General features: G+C 37.6%; 1 protein-coding gene across 1 annotated transcript in view; it reads left to right on the top strand.

Moving 5' to 3' along the window:
- Window positions 1-19387, top strand: part of LOC109095756 (parathyroid hormone 2 receptor-like) — a 65138-nt gene extending 45751 nt beyond the window's left edge. The window contains exons 9-13 of the mRNA XM_042763786.1: window positions 5481-5547; window positions 11677-11771; window positions 13576-13714; window positions 15336-15377; window positions 18081-19387. Coding sequence (XP_042619720.1) covers window positions 5481-5547; window positions 11677-11771; window positions 13576-13714; window positions 15336-15377; window positions 18081-18470 — 733 coding nt within the window. The 3' untranslated portion in view covers window positions 18471-19387. The remainder of the gene's footprint in view (window positions 1-5480; window positions 5548-11676; window positions 11772-13575; window positions 13715-15335; window positions 15378-18080) is intronic.
- The last annotated feature ends 377 nt before the right edge of the window (window positions 19388-19764 follow it).

Raw genomic sequence — 19764 nt, 5'->3', positions numbered from 1 at the left:
ATGCATCATATCACTCAATGCCAGACCGCACCCAGAGTAACACAGAGACTGAAGGAACTGCTCCTTCATAAAGAATTTGGGTGCTGCTGGCCTTTGGGCCAACGGCAGAACGGAATGAAACAGAAGACTCTACTCTGGCCCTTCTCCGGGGCCTTTAGATAAGGCATTTAGATGCAACTGTTTGTTTGCAACTAGCTTAACGAATCCTGTACATTGTTCAGTTCCTGTTGCAGAGCCCCTGCTGCATGGCAACTGGGTAACTGTGAGGCGGCATAGTTGCAGGACAAAACACAGCTCTTCTGTTCCAATCAAAACATTAAACAGGTTCTCCCCACTCAACCATCATACTATAGATGCTGTCAAAGATATTAAAAAAGGCAGAATCCTCACAACTATGTTCTTTCCTAGAGAAAAAAATGATATCTGTGAGGATTTCCAGTCAGGTATTAAACCTTACTATAGTACCGAGACTGCTCTCATCACAGATACAAAAGACCTGCTTATCATCCAATTGTGGTTGTATCTCCCTATTAGTGCTACTGGATCTTAGCGCTGCATTTGACACTATCGACCACAACATTATTTTCAATAGACTATAAAATTATGTCAGCATTATTGCACTGGCATGATTCATACTTATCTTACGGTCATCAATTTGTAGCAGTGAATGAAAATGTATCAAATCACTCACAACTGCAGTATGGAGTACCGCAATGTACACAAGGTTACAAGCTACCCTTGTAAATTCCATATTAAAAATATATCTGAATTAAAACCTATTCTTTCATTGTCAAATGCAGAAACATTCATTAATGCATTCATGACCTTAAGGTTAGATTATTGTAATACTCTATTGGGTGTTTTTTCTGCGTGCTTAATGAACAAACTCCAGCTGGTTCAAAATTTAGCAGCTACAGTTTTTACAAGAACCAGGATGTATGACCATATTAGTCCGGTTCTGTCAACACTGCACCTATTAAGCATCATAAACAATTTAAAATCTTGCTAATTACTTATAAAGCCCTGAATGGTTTAGATTCTCAGAATTTGAGCTAGCTCTTACCGCATTATAGTCCTTCACATCTGCTGCAATGGCAAAACTTTGGCAATTTGATAATACCTAGAATATCAACTGCAGGCGACAGATCCTTTTTCCTATTTAGAGCCCAAACATGGCTTGCTTAGTTGGGGACACTTAATTTCTGACATTATTGTTGGCTTTATTGCACGGACACTATTTGAAGAGGACTGAACTAAGCTGGATGATGACATCACTAAATCAACAATGAGCTGACTGTTTATTATTGTCCTCCTGCATTATTGACACCCAATTTTCTTGTTTAACACTTTAAAGTTGCTTTGACACAATCACAAAAGTATTGCATAAAGCGATATGTAAATAAAGGTGACTTGAATTTGAATTGTATTCACCACCTCCAGTCCCCTCTATCTCCAGGTTACCCGAGTCAGGGCCACTTCGCTGTCCACTTGGAGTGCTTAGTGGCTGACTGGGGCATGGGCTGCATTGCCTTCCTGGGGGTGGCCCAAACTTTAGTTTAGTTTAGTTTTGCTCCTGGGTACAACAAATGTCTTGTGCCGCCAAAGAGAATAAGTAGGTGTTGAAACCATAGGCAGGAAACAATGCAAGGTGATGAATTGTCCTTGAGTATTTTAGTAAGAGTACATATGGTGGCTTGCTCATGACTCTCACTCAATGTTGGGAGAGTTGAAGTCGGAATGCCTATTATCCACCAGCATTGCTTTTGAATCCTCTCTAACTTCTCAGATACACCTTTAGGTAGACCATCCCATACTGGACTAGCATATTGGAGAACTGGCTGTATAAAAGTCAAATATACTTGCACTAAAACATCACAAGGAAGACACACTTTTTTGCAGTGCAAAGATAGTATATTCTGGGGCGCACCTTCAAAATCATGTACTTAATGTGGGCATCCCATGACAAGTCAGAGGATATTTGAACTCCAAGCAATTTAAAGGTGGAAACTCTACTATTTGCATGTCCTGAGATAACAAGAGAGGGAGGGGAGGGAATGTTGTCCTCTCTCCTGGCATTAATTAACATGTCCAGAGTCTTAGCTCCATCCATTGCCAATGTAAATTCCTCTCCCCATTCCACTACAGAGTCAAAGGCCTTCTGAGTGAGTCCAGGTAAAGATCCCATTAGAAACTGATTGATTGTTAGATCATCAGCATATTTCACAGGTATTACCGAAGGAGGCAAAAAAAAAAAAAAAAAAAAAAAAAAAGAGTACGACAGACCCACGTGGGAAGAGAGCTCTGCCAGGAAAGTCTCAAAAACACACACACACACAAATCCGAGTGGATTCGTAGTAAATGACGATTTGTACATTCAGACACTCGCACATTTTAAACATTCAAAGGTTTTTGTGCACAGTTGTATATCTACGAATTGTGTTTTGCATTTGTGAAATGTATTTTATGAATATATAATTTTATTTTGCGCATGTGAATTGCTTTTTTTGAATATATATATTTTTTTCATGCACGTGAATTTTTTTTGTGTGTACGTGAATTAGGTTTCATGCATGTGAAATTGTCTACGCATGTGTGAATCGTGTTTTTTGCGTGAATTATATTTGAGACTAATCTGTCTCCATAGGCAACTCCTTCTCCCCCACCTCCCTTGCGATCCCGCCAATGTATTGTATATCCAGGAAAAGTTACAGTTGAATCTGGGATACCATAATTTAGCCAAGTCTCTGAAACTGCTGAGTTGTTATTCAGTGCTACACTTTGCAGCTCGTCACATTTGTGACATAAAGAACGCACATTAGAAAGGAGAAAACCAGGCATAGATGGTATTGACTTGTGTTGGTTTATCTTGATAAAGTTATTAGATTGATAACAACAGTCAGATACAAATATTCTTTGCCCAGTTGGCTGTCTTTTAATATCTACAGCAGTTCCACAAGAAGTAGGGTGATTTCCAACAATTGTACATATTGAATGAATATAGTTTCTCCCAGCTTTCTTACCCCTTGGGCGAGATCTAAGTCGAAGAATCCCATTTAACTGCAGTATGTTCAGGAGCCAAAGGAGATGCATCTTCTCAGACTTCTTAAAAAATGAAAATCACTTAAATGTCCAGGTTGTTCCATTGTAAGGAGAAAATGGAAACAATTAAAAAGTCGCAGCCGATGCCATGCCAGAGCAGATGAAGAAACCGCAGGGGGGCACAATTTGGTGATGAACAAACTGGGGACCACCCCTCGGCGGCCCTGGGTGTGGTGGTCACACACTGGGGGTTGATGTGTTTGATGGCCTCCATCTGTTTTTGGCCTCCATCTGTGTCTGTTTGAGAGCTATGACAGTGTCACCAAAAAGGCCGATTTGGAAGATGGGTGCATCAAGAAAGCACACTTTGTCAGCGTCGCACATCTCTGTTAGGTACAGCCAGAGATGGTGATCCTGGCCAACCAGTGGACATGGCCTGGCTGAGGCCCTGTGCAGTGACCTTATTAACCCAGAGGAAAAGTCGGCAAGTAAGTCTGAGCAGCGAAAGCTGACATTAGCTCACCGGCCGAGGACGGGAAGCATGCATGATTCTCCTAGGCGGTGGCATTTTGCAGCACTGCAATAGCACTCTCCTCCTGGGGAGTCTCTGCCCACTCCCAGGTGGCCCCAGCATCAAGGGCAGTGAGGGTGGAGGAGGCTGGGAAACAGCTTCGAGCAGTAAAGAGGTGAATTTGAATTTGACAGGGTGGAGAATTCCACTCCAGCTCGATACTTATGGCAGCCTGGGAAAACATGGACATCAACTCAATGAGCCCAAAGGGGTGATGCTGAGCTGATGGTTCATCATCAGGGGACATTGGCTCACCCTCTGATACAGTGACTGAAATCTAATCCTCCTCGGGAGCCCAGAATAACCTGCAAGATCGGTAATGATACAGATCAACAGCATCACTCAGGAGCACAAAGGTATGTGACACGCAAGAGGAGTTGGAGGACCGTGGGGAGCGACCCAGCAGAAACTTTGCGCTATAATCCTCTGATCCCCCAGAGCGCTAGTCAGTGCGAAGCTGAGAGTAGAGGCAGAGGGAACTCAAACCTTCATGAAGAAGGAGAGTCGTGATCGCGGCATCGCCATGGTTATGCCATAAACCATCCACAAACGCAGACTCAGCATGCTTCTCAGGCTCTTGAGACTGCGATTGTGGCCATCAGAAGAGGCCCAAAAACAACCACATCAAGAAATATGCACGGATGGAGAGGTATGTTTAAAAAGACGCTTACCACCGTATTGCTCTTTTAGGGAAAACTGCTCTTTTTTTTTGCTGAGGCACCCAGGGGGAATTGATGCACTCATCTGTGCCAAACACCAGAGAAACACCGCTGAATGCACCGTCAGAATCACCCGCAGCAAGAGAGTTTTCGCTTCTCTTCTACTCTTTTAGAAACGAATGGGAGAGTGATCGCTCAAACATGGGCAACCACTCGGCTCTGAAGGAAAAATCTGAATGAGTGGATGCACGATGCCCTGTTATATACTCGTGTGTACGGGGGAGTGGCTGGCAAATTTATTGGCCTGTTTTTTATTATTCAGAGGTGATTAGGACTCCCAAGTGAGACCCCTAACGTCAGTGTCGACATAACATCAAACATGACTGACTGAAAGGGAACTAAGAAGAAGAAGAAGAAGAAGAAGAAGAAGAAGAAGAAGAAGAAGAATTAATATTATTGATATTTTTTTTTTATTGAACAATGTATAATATATTTGTTTTTTTCCTGAACATTGCTAATTTATGTGGATTATACACAGATATGGTTCTCTGGTGTTTCCCTGTTGATGTCTTTCTGCTGTGAAGCTTGTGTTATTTTCTATTGTTATGTAAAAGTAGTGACTAGTCATATTTTAATGAGTCCTTGTCAGATTGCATGTGAAAGAAACAGCAGCACTCCTTTATTTGTTCATTTATATTAGAGTGGACATGATACACTGCCTGCAGTACCCATATTTAGTAATCATCTGTGATACAAAAATTTCTTAAATTTGGATAATTAAAAAATCAGTTTGTCATTCTGACTGCATGCATTCTGCTTCCCTCTGAGTACTTACAATATAGCCTATTTATGGACTGTATCATCTGAATGGCAGATTATCCATTCAGCTCCACATCATAGTAAACATTACTAATGGGATTATGAATGGTGAAACAAACTGGTGGTAAACAAACAGTTTTATAAAATGCCTTGGTTTGTTTAAAGTGAAGGAGGGGGTCAGTGACTTTAAGGAGAGGGAGAGAGACTAAACTATGTCTTTTGATCTATACAGTATGCACTGTGAAGTACGATATGTCATTACTGTGTTAGCACTGCCTCTGGGACTGGAAGCCTATCTGCCATTGTCTAGCTCTGTGCCTTTTAAATATCCCCTGAATCATAAACCATGTGTGCCAGTTACTTTATCATTCGATCTGTCTTTATCTGTGCAGGTGCTGGGAGCTGAGTGCAGGAAACATCAAATGGATCTACCAAGTCCCCATTCTGACAGCCATTGGGGTGAGTAAATCTGACATTAAAAATGGTCTGGCTCTTAATAAAAACGGCGTGAGAACCAAGTCATAGACTAAGAAACAGTTCAAAGACTGAGGCAATTTTCCCTGAGGAGGGAGAAATTGTCTATCTTTACTTAAACTTTTCTCTTTTCTGTTATTCACCACTGCAAGATAAAAAGCATTTTGGCAAAGAAGGCAAATGTCAGAAGAACTGGCAAGAACATTCCCATAATTACAACGTGTATGTGTGTGTTTCTACCAGTTCTGCCAATTATTGGATGCAGACAATAACATGATTCAGGCATGGGCACAGTCAGGAGAGCCCGAAACATTTCAGTGGGGGTGCCTACATGTTAACCTCACTTCTCCTTTCTAGTTCATTATGTTCATTTAAAAACTGTCTGAGGCTGAATTTAAAAACAGGATGTATCACGTTCAAATTGAACAGATGGTTTTCAGCTGCTGGTTTAACTTTTTAGACAGTCAACCGCCAAGCCGTGCATACAGATAAGTCATGCACAGTGGCCCCCCAAAATATTTGAACATTTAAAAGTTACACTTAAAAATAATGTCATTGCGTCAGATTTAAAAAATATTAGGGATGGGTCATGATTTTCAAATATTCGATTAGTTTGTTTGTGTAACCAGAGTGTGGCAACACCAATAACACACCTAAATCTTTTCTTGCAAGCAATCTTGTGGTTCATAAAGAACTTTGTTTTCATATTTCCACGAGTGCATCTATTATTGCCTTGTTTAGCCTATCTAAAAGCGCTCTTTTCCTTGTTTTAAATGTAGCCAAAAAAACCATAGGCCTGTGTGTTGTCTGTAAAAACAAAATAAACTTAATTTTTTTTAATCATTTAAATTTTTATTTAATCATTTTAAATAAACATAAATGATATGCATTTATGGTGTAATTACTACATTTCGTGTCAATCCATGTTCATTTTTACCGCAAACAATGTGCTGTCACTTAAATTGAGCTCATCCAGCACAGCAATAATAGACTTGATGTGGAAACGATCACTGAATTGCTTTAACATGGGTGCGCAAAACAAATTTGCAACGCAAACATGTGTGAACCTGGCATCAGTGTTTATGGTAGCCTATAGATGCGTGCAAGTGGGGGAGGGGTGTGATTTTCCAATAATACCCAGCAATCATTGAAAATGATTTTTTTGCTTGAAATGCCCATCCCTAAAACATATCATACCAAGTGTCAACTCTAGGAAATAATAATAATAATTATAAGATTTTCTAGGAAAAAATTTTCTTGCTGGTTTTGATCCGAAAAGGTGTTTTTAGTTGAAAATATTATGAAACTAGTATGAAATAAGTTCTTCTCAAGTTAACCGGTGTCCTATCAGAATAACCATATTATACTTTAGGGGTGGCGAATGGCAGTCCTGAAGAGCCACAGTCCTGCAATGTTTTGCTCCAACCCTGATAAAAATTCACCTGCCTATAGCTTTCTAGTAACCCTTCAGTGCTTGCTTAGCTTGTTCAGGTGTGTTTGATTAGGGTTGGATCTGAACTCTGCAGGACTATGGCTCTCCAGGACTGACATTCACCACCCCTGGTATAGTTCATCACATTAACTATTGTATGAACATACTCTGTTTGGCAATCATAAAACTTTTTCTAATGCACTGGTACTCACTGTATAAGCAAAATATGAGCTGGAATTGAAATATTCGGGTATTATCAACAGCATGTTATACAGTGTGTGTGTGTGTCTGTGTGTGTGTGTATATATATATATATATATATATATATATATATATATATATATATATATATATATATATATATTTATATATATTTATATATATATATATATATAGGTCATTTGAAAGTTTTTTTTTAATGAAATTAATAATTTTGTTTGCAATAAATTGATCAAAAGTGACATTAAATTGGCTCTGTATTTGTACTCTACACAGTGACAATAAAGTCTAATCTAATCTAATCTAATCTAATCTTATCTAAGACTTTTACATTGTTATAAAAAAAACTTTTAATAAATGCTGTTATTTTACATTTTCTATTCTTCATCGAATCCTAAATAAAAACACTACCATGGTTTCCAAAAAAAAAAAAAAAAAAAAAAAAAAAAAAAAAAAAAAATAAAAAAAAAATTTGATTTGGTATATTATATATATATATATATATATATATATATATATATATATATATATATATATATATATATATATATATATATATATATATATATATATATATATATATATATCATACATCAACATGACCGTTTTTAACATTGATTCTAATAAGAAATGTTTCTTGAGCAGCAAATCAGCAAATTAGAATGATTTCTGAAGGATCATGTAATACTGAAGAAGACTGGAGTAATGGCTGCTTAAGATTCGATTTGCCATCAATAAATTATATTTCAATAAAATTATAAAATAAAAACATTCATTTTAAACTGTAATAATACTTAGCAATATTACTGTTTTTACTGTATTTTTGATCAAATAAATGCAGCCTTCATGAGCATGGTAGGCTTCTTTCAAAAGAAGAAAAATTTACAGCCTCCAAATTATAGTGTACATGCATCTATTTATAAAATATATATTTTGATTCAATATATGTAGTCAACTATAATTTATTTTAGGTTTAAATGGATACATTGGAATGCATTTTGACAGCTGCTTCTTAGTCAAGGCCATTGAAATTTAATTATTGCCCCTTTTCTACTCTAAAAAAACAGACTTCTAGCAAACTACAAAATGTTTAGTACTCATTCTTTATCACTCTAGATTCAGAGATTTATCAGTAAATCTTAGCACAGATAGGTCTATCACTAGGATGCCTGGTCTAGCAGTTTGATGTATAGCTCCGGACCTCACAGCTGCTGTTGATTGCCTGCTGCTAGCTGATTTCTGGGCAATCTACTGCCATCCATTTAGCAGAGAGGGTCACTGCTGATGTATTCCTGTCATGAACAGAATGAAGAGCTGTGAGATTGATAGATCCCATCATGACACACTGTGAGCAGTGACGAGGACTCTGGATAGTTGGTTCTCTACAGAACCGGACTATCAAAGCATTTATTCTTGGGTTACAGACTTTCTAAAGGACTTTGATTGAACTGATACCAAGTGACAATATTTGTTGTTCTTAGTCATGCTGCAGAGGTGGAGTCAGCACTTCTGACAGGAAAGAGTGGGCTGGGACAAGCAATTACTCTGTGAAGGCACTGAATTTTTAGGTAGTGTCACTGAGCGCAAGTAGTCAACCTCGTTGACAACACTAGTACATGCTACCTTTAATACAAATAGCACATTAATCATTAAACGTTATCTGCCACTGTTTACACTCAGTGTAAATTGCATCCATGTTTTTATACTTACTGTTAATAGCCCTTTTGATAAAATCTATTTAATTGTAAATGTAGTGGTAGTGGAATAGATATCTAACCCCTAACATGTGTCTGACATACTTGTTTTATTCCTCGCCGTATTATTAATTGAAAATAATCTTGTACTATAGAACCTTTGAAGTTCAGGGTGTTTAGGTCATCTCATAATGCTCTACAGTACAATCAGCTCATTCTCCTCAAGGATACAGAGGCAGGCAGGTATTCACATAGCTGAAAGATTAGTTAGACATCAGTACATTATATATAATTATGGAATCATCAGTAACAGTACTGGGTTTGAGAAGATGCAATTTGCTTAAAAGGCCCACAAAAGACTGGAAATTCTGTACAGTGCAGTGGATGTAAGTCTGAGGTTGGAACTGTTGCCATTTTTTTTTTAATTTTGCTGTTCATATGTATATGCAGCTTGTAATTATTTGTAAATGTAATTTTGACTCATTACATAGATATTTTATTTTAACCCTTATACTTGCTGATTTCATGGCACGTGTTTATTTGTGGATCTTGTGTGTACATGTAAATAGACATATTTGCATTTGTTAAAGGTTTTAGTAATCTCCGTACTGGTAAGTGATTAAATTGTGTATATCCAACTGTTCATATATCTTTTTGTGCACATCAAGCAAATGTAGTTTACTATGGGGGATGATGAACTGCCTTAGCATGACTACTTTTTTCCATAGCTCTGTTTAACTTGTGCCAGGCAGCACAACTGGACTTCTCCTTACAAGTTACACACACAAGGCAATTGAAGTTGATCTGCGTGGTTGTAAAAAGATGTTTCCAACATGAATTTTGCCCCAGAAAAATTACTAAATGGTCCTCAGCTCTATTTCACGCTGATCTGCCCAGACACTGAAATGATGAAATTTCACACTGAGTCATTTAGCTTCACATGTTAACACACTGAAAGATTAAGCACTGAATAACTTTTTGAATTAATTATTATTATTTATGTTTTTTTTTCCATATCATATTTTGATACATATTTTGTAAATATATGGTTATACAATGTGAGACAGAGACTGAGCAAGTAGTGAATTCATATGTCCTTCCTTCTTCCCTTTTGCCTCAAAAGTAGTATATAATTATAAGACAGTGAAACAAGTTTGTGGTTGTGCTTTTTCACCTCAATCCATATATAATATGGATAACAATTAACAGCAGAGTCAGATGTATAATGAGAGTAAAATCTGGCCAGTAAAGATTCATGTGTTGAAAACCATAAAAACACATTTCCATTTTTTCTCATACTCCCACTGAACAGATGGTGGATATGGGGGCAATATTCTGCAGAAGGGGTCATTTAAATGTGTGATTGCCATGATTAGGAGTGATATCATAGTTTTCCTGTTGCATGTCGAAGAGCACTGCAGGTCCTGAATGGAAAATAAACATGGTGGGTTTTTGTTTAAGAAGAGATGCAGCACATTCATTTTTTGATTTACAATCATTCAGTGATTCACAAACAATTTTTTTTTGTCTTGTTATTTTTTTAGTAATAGAAATGTGTGTACGCAGACACTTTTAAGAGTCAACCTGTTTATGTTCATTGTTACGGGTAACTTTCACAGTGCAATCTGTTGAGGTTTGTTTTGCTTTTTGCTGCCCCTGACCCGAGCATTAGTTATCATAAATATTTTTTTTTTTATAACAAAACATTTATTAGCAAGTTTTTCTTAGTTCTGATGTGTAAATCTCTAATAAAGTGACTTTGTGGTTACTTAAAGGTTGCTTGGAAACTTGAAAATGAGAAGTGTTTCTTAAGTAATGTAGCTTTAAAACATTTTACACTAAAATATTTTTGTTAGATTTTGCTGTATTTGACTGAGCAGTGCTTTGAGTGGCTGTCTGTGAGACAGAACTTTATACCTGAAGACAAAATGGCTACAAACATACAGTTTGGACCTCCTACTAGAGATCCTGCAATCTACAAGAAGTCCCTGAGGAATGGTGTTGCTTTGTTATTTTGATTATGTGGACCATTTGGTTTACACCTTTACAGAAAGTTTCTGGTTTCTGTTGATTGAATCTGAGTTACAGACACAATGTAAATGCATCTAAACTGAAGTACACATATCTTCATACACATCTACTTCACCCATTTGTTTAAGCATTCATTAATCATGTGCACATTACTTTGTATCATAATTAATGATGTTCAACAACACAAGTGCTTGTAGGAGAGCTATTTTGTTTCTTCATTAATTATTCATGCTCAGCTGAGAAAACTATATCTTAGACTTATTTGCTTCCAAAACACTTGGTAAGTACATTTGCATAATAGAAAATTAAATAACTTAATATGTAAACACATTTACACACTAAATAATGCATCTAGCCGAGTTATTTTTGTATGTGAAATGCTGAATTACAAAAGCCATAAATGTTTTTATCCTCACAGAATGCATTTTTGTTTGTCTTATTGATTCATACTGAGCTCAAAATCTCATGCAAAGATAACCCACTCATTATAATTAAGCAGATTGCTCACAAATGACACTCATTTGGGGAAAAAAAGCAGTCATACACATAACTTAGTCGGTCATCTGCTGGTGACCTCCTGTGACAGGCTTTATTGTCCAGTTATGCATAATAGATCAGATCCTCAGTCCTTATTACAGTTTTTCAGTTACCCAAAGTATGTTTAAGTGGGGAAGGGATTTTAATAGCTGTCACCTTTTACTCAGTCCATTCTCTTTGCTTTCTCTCTCTCTCTCTCAGCTTAACTTCATCCTGTTTGTGAATATCGTGCGGGTTCTTGCCACCAAGATCCGCGAGACCAATGCAGGCAGATACGACACACGGAAACAGTACAGGTTGGTGCGTTTACTCCCACTGGGCCTGTTTTCATTCATTTAAGTGCCTTGAAATTTTGAATTCAGTGTTGTACCAGCCCGAATTGTCTCTGTCATTACAGTGGCAATCGTCTTTGCTATTAGATTTCTGAGAGTGGAAGCTGTCCCTACAGCAGTTATTTATATCCTTATGTAATTTAGGCAAAATCTTTCATCTGACAGCTTGGAGCCAGAATTGCCTGTGGCTAAGAGATGCGATAATAAGCTTCCCCTATGCCTACTCATTCTGCAGTTTGATTCAGGTTGTGGTTTCTATCATTCCATCATATGCTGAAATCAGTGTCGCATTTTAAAGACACTGGATATGATAGATTTGATCTTGTTACATGCTGAAAGAAACAATTTTGGATTCCATTTTTGTCTGGCTTTGAAAAACAATGCTTTTAGACACTAGAAAAGCACATTTGGGTCTGGCATGTCAAAATGTTATTCTGGATGCACCCTGAAAGAATCCAGTTTGGAGCAAACACAATCCCAGTGGATGTCATTTTGCTTCGCTAATAACAGTATCATCATTGCTCCCTCCCTGCTAATTAGCAGTACAAAGAGCCACAGGTGTCAGCTTGCAGAGCTATAGCAGAACAGACATGAAGACACAGTCAGTCATATTTACAAACACATTAGCAAATAGTGTGTTTTGCTCAGCCAAAAAGAGCTTTGTCATAATTTGAATAGAAAAAAATCTGTAATGCAAATGACCTTGTACGCTCGCACATCACATCGTTTGACTCTCATTTGGTACGACACTACTTTTACTGGAACACTTTGGTAGATCAAACTTAGCCGGGCTTCACTTAAAAGAGGATTTATGCCTCAGGATCTTCCAGTATTGCTTTTCCCCAATTATTTTTTAATGTTTCTTTTCATGACTAATTTGCAAGACATTTTAACCTGTCTGGCGGGCAAGGTGTAGCCATTAAGAAGATGTTGCGCAAGTCTTTATTCTGATTAAAGCCACACAGAGGTGATAGGTGAGTGGGATTTAATCCATCAAACAAGGATTAAAGACAAACTTTCTGAATTCATAATATAGCAACTACATCACACACACAAAATAAAAGGTCTTGTGTCCTCTATTCCTAGTCATCTGAAACCATATGATAACTTTGGAGTGGAGAGGATGATTCTTAGGAAAAGACATCTTCAGTATCAGTTTGTTTCTAACACAAATATACCATGTAGTTTCTGAAGACTTGGAAATATATGGGCTTCTTTTACGATGCTTTTATATTTTTGTTGGAGCTCAACATCATCTGTCCCTGTTTACATTATGGAAAATACCACCCTGAACATTCTTCCTACAGGTGCGATCAAATTAGTGAAACTTTATTCCAAAGTAGGTTCTTTGTCAATAGTAAAGTGTGCATCAAGCATGCAGCACTGCTTACTCAGAGGTCCCTTCCAAACCAAGCAGCTTGGTAAATGGCAATTGGTAATACTGGTATATATTTTATTGTATTGGTAAATGCATCAGTTTGGCACATTCAAAGTTCACCAGTCTTGAATCCGATGGGAAATGCGCATGGGGAAATTTGTCGCCTTGTGTCCCTCATGTAATTTCCAGATCACACTGATCCCTAGTGAGATGATTACATTTCGCTCTCTGAATTTTGCAGTACAAATATAACTGTACCTCAGTATCTGTTTTGTGTTCCACAGAGGATAGAAATTCATACAGGTTTTGACATAAGGGTGAGTAAATAACAGAATATTTTAGTGAACTATCTCTTTCATTCACAAAATATTTTCATTTCTCTCTGTTCAGGAAGCTTGCCAAATCTACACTTGTGTTGGTGTTTGTATTTGGAGTGCACTACATTGTGTTTGTTGGAATGCCACACACATTCGAAGGTCTTGGCTGGGAGGTGCGGATGTATTGTGAGCTGTTCTTCAATTCTTTCCAGGTACTTGCATGGAAACGATGCCTTTATTGCATGAATGGCTAATGTAATCAGTGATCTCTGCAAGTCAGCATGCATACAGTATGTTTTTCTTTTAATAATCCAAAAATTATAACTTATACAAATGTATTTTGCATTGATTAATATTGATTTGGAAGAAAAAGACAAAAAAAAAAAGAGAGAGAAAAACGCTTTATTTACAAGCCACTGATGATGTGCAATTTAAAAAAAATGCTCTGGCAATGAGATATTTTTGTGCATTAAAAGCATTTCTTGTACTATGAAAATACTCCACTGTTGCAGAGGGGGGGAAAAAACCAACAACACAAAAAAAGAGAGACAGAGAGAGAAACCTTCGCTAAAGAAATGAATGGTTAATGTTCTCTTTCAAATTTTGTTCATTTTTCATATTGCAAGGCAAAGGAAACAACATGGTTTCTTTGGAAAAAGCTCAGATATTTAATACAGAATACAAAATATGCATTATAATAATTTACAACTAGTAAATATGATTAATATGGACCCACAGACGTTGATGGGGATTTCGCTGACATGTAGATGCTCGTTGCAAACTGCACAAAATGAAATATAGTAAGTAGGGCAGAGAAATAAATTGACAGGTCAATTCGATTCACAGCACTCCAAATAGGCTTGAAATCTCATGACACACCACATTGATTTCTGTCCGACAAGTTCAGTTGTCTTAAATGACAGGTGCTGGTTAGGTTAAGAGTTTTTTATCTTGAGCTGGATGACATGATTCAATGCATGTCCTTCAAATCAGGAATACATCACACTTATGGTATCGTCAGAAACACAGCCACATTCACAGAACTGGGTAATGCAATAAAATGGTTTAATGAAATGCAGAAGCATTTCATTTGTTTTTATGCTGCTAAATATAATATATAAACTAAACAGGTGGCCAGTGTCAACTGCAACTAATTAAATACCCAATATGAAAATAATGATTCCAAATCACTGAAAACAATCCGTGACCAAGAAAAAAAAAACATGGACCAGTGCATCAGTTAATTGTGCTTTATTGCATTTGAACATTTTCCAGAGATTAATCATTCTTTCTTAATCACCAAATCACGATCGAACTTACAAATGAATGTCTTTATACGTTTTTTTATTTTTAAATAGTGATTGTGAAATAGAAAAGTCTAATTTCTGCAGTTGACTAATGCATTAATATTGCTTATACTTAGGATTAGAGATCAAACTGCTCACCCTAAGGATTAATCAGTTACACTTTACAATAAGGTTCCATTAGTTATTGTTAGTTAATGTAACATGAATGAACAATGAGCAATACACTTATTACAGTATTTATTAATCTTTGTTAATGTTAGTTAATAAAAGTTGTTAGTTCATGTTAATTCACAGTGATTGATTTTAATAATGCATTAATAAATGTTGAAATTAACGTTAAAAAGATTAATAAATGCTGTAGAAGTATTGTTCATTCTTAGTTATATTAACTAAAGTAGTTAACTAATGTTAACTAATGATCCATATCGTAAAGTGTTACCGATTAATCTTTGCCACATAAATTATCCTGCACCATAAATAATCAAATTATTTTTCTTAACTAACATCTATTTTTGTTTTCCTCTAGGGCTTCTTTGTGTCTATCATCTACTGCTACTGTAATGGAGAGGTGAGCATCAGCAAAGCTGCTTATCCACAATAATAAAGGGGGTTATCACATGATGTTCTATTGCATTCTGTGCTGTTTTCTCATTGTTTTTGGACACATTGGCCACTGCATTGTGTCCCTGTCACACATGTAAATACTTCTAGTTTCTTGTTTACTTTTATGCTGGTGCGCCCTATAGACAAATAACCATAGACCATACTCTTAAAAATAAAGGTTCTTTATTGGCATCTATGGTTCCATGAAGATCCTTTAACATCCATACACTCTCAAAAATAAAGATTCCAAAAGGAATTTTCAAAGCAATGCTAGAAGAACCAAGTTCCCCAAAGAACTTCCACTTCATAGTTAAAAAAGGTTCTTTAGATTAGTAAAAAAAAATGTACACAAATATTTTTTAAGACAAAAAAGAAAAAAAAAGGTTATTTTACGAACTGTTCCAAAATAGTTCTTCTACGGCATCACTGCGAAAACCCCTTTGGAACCTTTTTTTTTTTTTGGCCTATTTTTAAGTGCAATTCAATGGCTTCATTATTCTAAGGACACAGACTTCAAAGGCTATGTCTTCAAAGGCCATGAAGGTCAGACCGAGTGTTGTTAAATGGGACGGTCTAGCCTAAGGAGCATGGCTCTTGTTGCCTTGCAACCATACCAGCTGGCGTTGACAAGCAGCAGTAATGTTTGTACTGGACTTTTGTATTTTTGAAAGTTATATTCAGCTGTCTGAAAACAAAACGGGGTCCACAACCTGTCTAAATATGTTAACCTTGGTCCATTTATGTACATAATAAAAAGTATAAACTATCTCTAAAATCACATCTTAGTAAGATACAAATTTAAACAACTTTAAGGTGTTTTGTAACATTTGTACCATTACATATTTAAGTAAGCTGAAACCCAATAATTATTTAAAAGTGAAACCCAGAATTTTTTTCTCAAAAAAAAACAAAACAAAAAAAAGTTCTGTTGTTGCCAGTGTGCAATGAGTTTTGGTATAGGCTGGGTCGATAGGAATCCATTTCTTGTATACTTGATGGCCCGGGAAATGAAGGATGAATCAGTATTGGGAATTGGGATACAGCTGCAGTGGATCTCACACAATAAGAAGTGTTGCACATTTTACATGTTCTAGTTGAGCTGCTGTTGCCTACCTTCTGGGGGTGTCTGCGCACTAAAACCATGTAAGGTTGCTTTATTCTTGTAGTGTGAGCTTGAATTTATGGTGTCTTGTTTAGAAAGCCCGTTTTCCACTGAAGCGAAGCAGGGATGAGACTGGTTAGTATGTGGATGGGAGACCTTCTTGAGAAAAATAGGTTGCTATCGGACAAGGTGTTAGCGAGGCCAGTGGGGAGTGCTCACCCAGTGGCCGACTCAATCTTTTGGATGAGATGTTAAACTAGCCCTGACTCTCTGAGGTCATTAGCAATCCCAGGGGGTGTACAACCCTGGCATGCCGGCCAAAATTGTTCTTTGGCCTCCATCCATCATAGCCTCCTACTCATGCCTATTTAAACTGACTGGCTACAACACTTGGTCTCCACTCCACCAGCAGTCAGTGTGTGGTGGGCGTTTGGCAGGCTATGGCTGTCTTTGCTTTGCTTTGCTTATGGCTGTCTTTGCTTCAGCCAGGCAGATGCTACAAACTGGTGGTGTTAATGGAGATCCCACCACCCACTAAAAAGCTGTGAATGCTATGTAAATGTAACAATATTGTTATTGATTCAAACAAACTGTAGTTAAACTTAAGCACTTGAGTTTGTTTTAAAACAATGGACCAATCAGAACAAGCTGTGGTTGGAACAAGTGTGGAGTTTTAAGTGTTCGCCATTCCAGCTGTCGGGATACGCTGTTTTTCTTTTATCTGTTTTGCCCTGTCTAGTTGTTGAATGCCAAAATCAGCTTTGTGCAAAATTCTGAATTAAAGGATTAGTGCCTTTTCAATTCCTTAGTGTGAATTTGAATTGAATTGGCTTCACCAGGAGTGTCAAACTCAAATCCTGGAGGGCCAGAGCCCTACAGAGTTTTGTTTCAACTCTGCTCCAACACACATCATATGTATTTTTCAAACAAGCCTGAAGGACTTGATTAGTTGGATCAGGTGTGTTTAATTAGGGTTGAATCTAAACTCTGCAGGGCTCCGGTCCTCCAGGAATTGAGTTTGACACCCCTACGCTACACCATTTGTAATGACAGGAAGAAGAATTTACTAAATTGTAGCTGAAATAAATTCGTAACAGGCAGGGGAGAGCAGGGCACAACCTAACTCTTTTTGACTTTCTCAGTTTTGTGAAAATCCACATGTTAAGATTCAAAATATAATTTTTTCCCACATTAATTTCACACTTGTCTTGTACAAATATGTGGTTTTGTTTTAGAATTAGTGTATATTTTTTTCTTTATTTGTCCCAAAAGAATGGAAGTGCTAATGCTAATTTCATATGCAAAGATTTTAGCTAATCATAGCAACGAGCGTTTCCAAGTCTCACAGCAGATACTCGTCTTTTGAATCAAAGTGTTCAAATCAGAGGGCTAAAATCAGGGTAGAAGATGTCCTTTTATTTCTAAATTATGGCAATTTTTGATGCTCTTCATGTAGTGAGCAAAACAGTAATCTATGTGGGCTAAACTGCGGATCATTTTCCATTGAAAAAAGTCACTGTGCATTTCAACATCTAGTGTCCTTTAGCATCTAACTCTGATCCCCAGGTCCAGACTGAGATCAAGAAGACATGGACACGGTGGAACCTATCGTTTGATTGGAAGGGCCCGGTAGTGTGTGGGAGCTACCGCTACGGCTCTGTGTTGACGGGCCTTAACAACAGCACCAGCAGTCAGTCCCAGCTGGCTACCGGCGGCCCATGCACCCGTTCCACCACGCTCTTCTCCAGCCGAGTCTACCGCAGCAGCGGGGGGCCAACTATCAGTGCCCATGCCACCTTGCCAGGCTATGTGCTCAATTCAGATGCTGACAGCTTGCCACCATCCATACCCGAGGAGCCAGAGGACAGTACAAAGCAGGTTGATGACATCCTGCTGAAGGAGTCCCTGCCCACGAGGCCCAGCAGTGGCCTGGAGGATGACGAGGAAACTCTGTAGATAATGGTGCGGTGATAGACAGACAAATTGGGTGTAATAGCACATTGGCATTGTTTAAAGAGCAAAATGTCAGTTTGTCACCTGCAGCGCACACTGCTTTGGGTGGCAACAGCACTTCTACATCGGACACTTCCTGTTCAAGCTGTGACACATAGTTTTGTTTTTGACACATTGCCATATGCAGACAGATTGATATGTTCATGGCAAGATATCTCCACTCATCACTGTAACAAAAACTATTCACAGCTATGGAAATGCTGATGAATAAAGTTTCTTGTTGCTTCATGCAGTTCTTAAACTGCCAGCTAGACAGTGTGAATACTTGAGTTGATTTTCAATTGCAATGCCAACTATTTATTTTTAAATACTGGTTTCAGTTGCTAAGATGTCATCAAGTCAAGAGCATGACTTCCACACATTTGTGTAGACCACAGAAGCAATGCTCAGGATAATTGATTTTTATTAAGTACTATTGAATGCTGGAGTAAAAATAAATTTAACCATTGTCCTTCCTGTCTCCATTGTCCTTCATGTATTCCACTTCAGAGGAAAAATTTTAATAGTTTAATAAAATTGCTTTCAGATGCATAAAAAAATCTGACAGTGCTGGTTTCTTAAATGTAAGAGTTATTTTCCACTTTATCACCGACATCACATCATGGCAGTTTGTGGTTGTTTAGACCGGAAACTCTGAAGCTACATGTCACTCACCTCAGAGGCCCTGTTTACACCTGGTATTAAGATGCGTTTTGGTCGATCCGATCACAAGTGGACGACGCTAAATGCAGGGGGTGTAAAAAGTTTTGAGCTTGTCCACTTTCAACCACTTCCAGAGGTTGTCGAAAACGCATTCGATCAGATTGCTCTTGTAGTGTGGGTACTCGTAGTCAAATGAATTCAAACAGCCACAGAAGACCACCTCTTCTTTGCCTACTGACCTAATTCTAAAACATTACAGGATGTGTTGTTGAAGTGTTTAAGCCAGACCTTTTTAAACTTTGCCATCTGAAATCGTGAGTTTGGTGTGAAGACAAAAGTTTCCAATGTTGTCTTACCAGTCCTGATTCTAAAAAAACCCACAGTGTTCAACAGAGTTTTGCAGATATCATAGCAGAAATGAAAGCTGCTGCTCTCCGTATTGTTTTCCGTTGTCTCATTTAATGTACTAATGTAAGTTGTGTGAGCATATTTTGCAATATTAGATCAAATGATCAGATAAAGACCACATATACCCTCGCCAATAGACCCTCTCATCAAAATCAGGACTAAAGTCGTCAAAAAGAGAACAACGGTA

This window comes from Cyprinus carpio, chromosome A9, assembly GCF_018340385.1.
Source record: "Cyprinus carpio isolate SPL01 chromosome A9, ASM1834038v1, whole genome shotgun sequence".
In the NCBI taxonomy this organism is placed as follows: domain Eukaryota; kingdom Metazoa; phylum Chordata; class Actinopteri; order Cypriniformes; family Cyprinidae; genus Cyprinus; species Cyprinus carpio.
The sequence above is the reverse complement of the archived record's forward strand: the minus strand, read 5'-3'. Positions and strand labels throughout refer to the sequence as shown.